This window comes from Pipistrellus hanaki, assembly GCF_964339955.1.
Source record: "Pipistrellus hanaki genome assembly, chromosome: 2".
NCBI classification, from domain to species: domain Eukaryota; kingdom Metazoa; phylum Chordata; class Mammalia; order Chiroptera; family Vespertilionidae; genus Pipistrellus; species Pipistrellus hanaki.
In genome coordinates, this window is record NC_140504.1 from 164,846,701 (window position 1) to 164,852,700 (window position 6,000).

The 6,000-nt window shown below is 46.4% G+C and overlaps 1 protein-coding gene across 2 annotated transcripts in view; it reads right to left on the minus strand.

The window, feature by feature from the left end:
* EFCAB14 (EF-hand calcium binding domain 14) overlaps positions 1 to 4,347 on the minus strand; it is a 39,778-nt gene extending 35,431 nt beyond the window's left edge. The window contains exons 1-2 of one of the 2 annotated variants that reach the window (XM_084874306.1): positions 3,188 to 4,347; positions 817 to 965 (exon numbers count right to left, since the gene is read on the minus strand). In XM_084874306.1, the coding sequence (XP_084730432.1) occupies positions 817 to 965; positions 3,188 to 3,369 (331 nt within the window). In that variant the 5' untranslated portion in view covers positions 3,370 to 4,347. The remainder of the gene's footprint in view (positions 1 to 816; positions 966 to 3,187) is intronic. The other variant, XM_084874307.1, reaches the window with a different exon arrangement.
* Positions 4,348 to 6,000: the final 1,653 nt, after the last annotated feature.

Here is a 6,000-nt window from a genome sequence, read left to right on the forward strand (position 1 = left end):
GCATCTCTAATTCCAGTTCTGGGGCCAGATTTCTTTAAGATCTTAGGAAAGCCTGGTGGTCAGTGTCCTGATGTACGAATGCTGCTAAGGTTAGTGAATTTGTGATTAACTTGGAACTGATTCCTTAGCTTAGAAAATTAATCTTTGAAACTGAGAAATGAAGATCTCAGTGTTGGTAAAGGAAGATATTTAAGTTAAATCTGGTAGAAGCCAGCATGCAAACCCATCTTTCAGAAAAAGTACTTTGCATATGCAAAATACAACTTTATAATTTAGAATATATAAAACTCCATAACTTAAGAAAGTCTCTTACACTTTGAAACCCACTCATGAGAAATATTTATTTGTGACTTGGTACACAGTAAGCACTTCATAAATGTTGGCTGTTGTTATTGCCCATTCCTATGTTCTTATGTCATTTTTAAGGAGGAAATTTTTCTCAAGGGCTTATGAGGAAGAAGGAAATAGCCCAGTGCACTGAGAAAGTATAAAGTGGCAACAGGTGGAGGTTAACCAACCTTCTAGACTACTGGACCTTAGCTTCCCTTTTGTGCCCTAAGTGTTGATTAAAATGCCATTTTTCAGATACTATTTGTGCTGATGGTGTACAAGCACTGTTTTTTGTTTGTGTTTAAGACAAATAACTGTTACTATATTGAAGCTGACATCTAAGAAAGAATAGAAAAATACTGGGGGAAAAATGTATAATGTATAATTGCTTTACCAGTGGGCAAACCCTTAATTCAGCATGATCCACTTTGTCCTAGATCCCAGAAAAGAATCCAAGATTATACTCTGAAATATGCGACCACTTACTTGTTCTAAATTTTTCCTTGAGGGTATCCAGATCCTCCTTCAGAGCAACTTGCATCCACACCAAGCCCACGCAGGCCACGACACAGGCGGCAAGGATGACAAAAGCACAGAGGGGATAACAGATCTTGCAGCATCGTAAATAGTCTCCCCTGATCACAAGAACAAATTCAACCAGGAGTACAAGGGTGATTATGAGCACAGCTTTATTAGAAATAGCATTCCTGTATTGCTATGCAAGTACGTTTTTAAATGAATAAGCAGTTGATTTACCAGGGACTACCAAGTAACATAGTTAAATCTGAATAGCAAGTTGAAAATAACTAAGTAATATGACCTATGAAGAGGTCTTCTATTCGGTACAAAGGTTTAAAACTTCACATGAAACAGAGGGACTTCCCGGGGGCCTCGGGGCCTCAGGAAGCACCTGTGGGAGCTGCAGCTCATTGCAATCACTACGAATTCAAGCCTTTGGAAACAATCTCAGGTTAGGAAAGTGCCTAAACCTGGGCTTCTCTGCAATTCCATCATTGCACTGTAATTTACCTACCTGTCTCTGTCAAATATAATACATGCTCACTCCAGGGGACCCTGTTTTAGTTTATTGAAACTTCATAAACTTTTGAGCAAGTTTTAGTGCAAATGGAATGAAAGAAACAGGAATTGTAGGGTGAAGTGGACACCTGGTACACTCTAGCTATTGGCTTAGAAGGAAGCATAGAAAGGAGTAGATTTCACACCAAATTTCAACCAACACTTAGGTCTAAACTAACCCAAAGGGTACTATTACAGTTGAGCTATTCCATTTCATCAGATCTTCACAACCCAAACATAGGGTTGTCCTTAAATACCTAACCTGGCAAAGCTCATTAGAAGGCAAATCCTTCCTTTCACAAAATAGGACAAAGAAACTCTAAACAAACTCAAAGGACTCTTTTAACACCCCAACCTTCTGCCTAGCCCTTGCTTCCACATGCTCAGCAGAATATCTTTTCTTTTAATGTAGTCCCTGAGAGGGTCCAAGGCACCTTCTAGGTTCCCTCCAGCCCTCTCCCAACCCTGAGTCCTAATTCCCAATGTCCTCAGTACTCACTACTGGGTTCGACTAGTGCAGTGGTCGGCAAACCTCGGCTCGCGAGCCACATGCGGCTCTTTGGCCCTTGAGTGTGGCTCTTCCACAAAATACCATGTACACTAATTAAGTTAATAACAATGTACCTTGCCGAAACCGGTTTGGCTCAGTGGATAGAGCGTAGGCCTGCAGACTGAAAGGTCCCGGGTTCGATTCTGGTCAAGGGCATATACTTTGGTTGCGGGCACATCCCCAGTAGGGGGTGTGCAAGAGGCAGCTGATGGATTTTTCTCTCATCCATGTTTCTAATTCTCTATCCCTCTCTCTTTCTTTCTATAAAAAATCAAAATTAAAAAAAAAGTCTTTAAAAAAATAAATAACAATGTACCTACTTACATAGTTTAAGTTTAAAAAATGTGGCTCTCAAGCCGGGACCGGTTTGGCTCAGTGGATAGAGCGTCGGCCTGCGGACTGAAAGGTCCCGGGTTCGATTCCGGTCAAGGGCATGTACCTTGGTTGCGGGCACATCCCCAGTGGGGGGTGTGCAAGAGGCAGCTGGTCTATGTTTCTCTCTCATCGACGTTTCTAACTCTGTCCCTCTCAATTCCTCTCTGTGTAAAATCAATAAAATATATTAAGAAAAAAGAAACAGAAAATCTTTAAAAAAAAAAATTTGGGCTCTCAAAAGAAATTTCAATCGTTGTACTGTTGATATTTGGCTCTGTTGACTAATGAGTTTGCTGACCACTGGTCTAATGGCTGCACCATTTGAAAGTGGTTTGGGAAAAAGCTGCTTCTTCATGTTGTCCTCCATGTTCCATTACTCTCAAGGCTCATACAGTATGTCCCTCAACAAATTCTTCCATCACCAAGATTTAGACTCATCAAGAGTGTAAATTACTATATATATATATATATATATATATATATATATATTAATTTACAGTCTTAAGGTGCCCATTTCTGGAGACCTTTAAAAAAGGCTACTTCCAAAAGCTTGTCTGCTCCTATGTTCCTATTCTTAGCTTCTTTGCTACTCCTGACTTGTTGTTCCTGGGCTCCTAGCATATTCCCCACATCCACACTTCCACCCTAGATTTAGAGCACTTTTCCTTGTACACAGACAGCTCTCTAACTTGTCCTTCATTGAGAACCTGAAGAAACAACTTTCTCCCTCTTTGCCTTGCAAGGACTACACCGATTGATTCCCCCCCCCCCCCCCCCAAGAACTCCCCTCTCCTTCTCTTCAATATGCTCCCTGGGTCTTTCCGCCATCCCACCCCTCACCACTGCATCACTCACTTGACAAAGCAAGAGCGATTTCCATCTACATCAAATTCCTCTTCCTCCTCGGAGCTGGACTCGGAGTCTGAAGCAGGAGGTTCAGTGCGAAGCAGGCGGTGGCCTGAGCCTTTCTTGGGCTTCTTCCTCCGGCTATCCCCAGACAAGCCAATCAATGCATTGAGCTCTTTGCGCTTTTTCATCTTCTTGTGTGGGGTGAGTGGAGCACCCACTCCTGAGCTGCCAGGTTCATACCCGAGGCCCAGCTCTCTTGGTACCTTGGAGCTGCCTTCCAGGGTGGGGGATCCTGGGCCAGAGCCCCCTGGTCACTCCCACCCAAGGGTGGGACTGACCAGATCCGCCGGGAGGGGAGCTGGGGATTGTAGCCCAGAGGAAATTGGAACTGATGGGTGGGGGTAAGTCACATGGATATGGCCAGGGAGCTGGAGATCCAAAAGGTCCTGGGCATGAAGTGTCAGTCAAGAGGATAAAAACCAAGTCAAGAACGAGCGAGACTCAGCCCTGACAAGTAGATAATGTTTCTTCTAAGGGTGCTCCAAGAGCTGGGGAAGGGCACACAGACGGGCGCTTTGGGCTTCCGGGCAGGATTTCCAATGAAGAGAGAAGAGAAACTTGTTCTTGAATGGGAGAGAAGGGAGAGGCGCACAACCAGACAGCGGGAACGCGCTCGTCCTTCCTTAGCTGGAGAGAGGGCAGCAGGGGGGGGCTCCCAGTTGCTACAGTCCGGACAGTCGGGGAGACAAGCAAATGTCCGGGTCGACGGTGCTCACTGTCCTCCAGCCTCTGGCCTTAGTTTCAAGGAAGTCCAAGGCCGAGGAAAACCCAGAGGCCGATTCGGAGGGCGCGGCCTGAGAGGAGCCAGCCCAGCGCCCCGGAGACCCAGCCCGCTGTCTGGGCCTGGGGGCACGGTGCGGTGCAAGGGCGACAGCGGCTCTGCCCACCTGAAGAGCTCCCGCCCGGAGTGTGAGGTGTTCCGGCCCCGGCGACTCTTGGCAGCTCACAAGCGCCTCCTTCGCTCCGTCCGCGACTCCGGCCCCCGCTCCGGCTGCGGCCGCGGCTGCTCCCGACGCACAGGTGGCGGCGGAGGCTGCCGCGGGTTCCAGCCCAGGGCCATCGCTCCGGCTCCAGCTCACTTCCTCTTGGCAGCAACTGCCAGCGCCGCCTGCCAGTAAGCCGCGTTTCCATTGGCCGTCTTCCTGGTGACGTCACACCACAGGAGCTAGTAGAGATGGGAGGCGGGGTGTTAAAGGGCCCTGGACACCTGCGAGGGGTGGGCCGCTCCCCGGTGGGGAGGCCCCGCCCCCGGTGGGGAAGCCCCGCCCCCTGATGGGGAGGCCCCGCCCCCACAGGGGCGTGAGCCCACTTGGTCAAGGGAGGGAGTGTTGTTTCCTGAGGGCTGGGCGTGGGGTCTGCAGGAGCACCTGGTGCTTGACTTGCGTGGGAAGTTTATTCAGCTGCTCCAGCCCGTTTGGTTCCGTGGATAGAGGGTTAGGCCTGCGAACTGAAGGGTCCCGGGTTCGAGCTATATGCCCGGGTTGCGGGCTCGATCCCTAGTAGGGGGCGTGCAGGAGGCAGTAGGCCAATGATCCTCTCTCATTATTGATGTTTCTATCTCTCTCTCCCTTCCTCTCTGAAATCAATAAAAATGTATTTTTTTTTTAAGTTTATGGAACTGAACTTATGAACTTAGTCTGGTGGCAACGCACCTCTGACTCACGGGCTGTTTGTGACCTGATTGAACACAGTTATTCATTTCATAAATATTGCCATGTGTCATGAGCAATTCTGGCGCTGGAGATACAGCGATGAGCAAAACAACTACTGTCCCCCCTAAAAATACATACAGGACACTCAGTAAGGTTTGAAAAAAAAAAAAACGAATAGTTTTTTTTAGTGTGTGTCCCATACAGTTTCTGGGACATCTTCAAACTGAAAACTTAGTTTTTTATCTGAAATTCAAATTTAATTGGTATCCTGTATTTATCTGCTAATCCTATTTCTGCAGCTAATATTCTGATGGGAGGAGAGCAACAACAGACATGCATATTAAATGTCGGGAGATGGTAAGAGTTATGAAAAAATTGAAACATAAAAGGGTGGGAAGTGCCTCTGTGATAAGGGGACATTGGGTTAAAACTGGGAGGAAATGGAAGAATGAGTTATGCAATGGCGGGGAGGAAGGAGTGACCTGGAAAACCTGGTGTGGCTGGACCTGAAGAGCAAAGAGGAGAGAGGTGGAAAATGAGATCAGGGGCCAGATTGTGAGGGGCCTTATGCATGGTGGTGTGGACTTTGGAAAAGCATTAGTGCTTTAAGCTGAAAGGAGGCATACTTTGGTTCAGATTTTTAAAAGATCACTCTGGCATACTGAGTGGAAAAGAGAATTGGGAGAAGGGGAGGGACAAAGGAAACCAGTCCAGATAGAGATGATGATGACTAGGGTGCCAATAATGAGATGGTGAGCATTCTGGATGCTTCTTGAAGGTAGAGCTAATAATATTTACTCATGGATTAGATGAAAGGTGTGAAGAAAGAGGAGTAATGGAGGACTTCAGAGTTTGAGTGTGGAACAACTGGAAGAAGGGAATTGCCATTTACTGAGATGATCAAGAGGAGGTGTGGGGCAAGTTTGAGAGGCCAATTCAATATTCAAATGGCTCTTTTTTTTTTTTTGGTATATCCATTTAGAATTTGGTGCAGAGGTTGGAGCCTGAAATATAAACCTGAGAGTATCAGATATAGATGGTATTTAAAGCAAAGTGCTTTGAACTAATTGGAAGAAAGTAACTTAAAGTAATCTTTAAATGTGTATA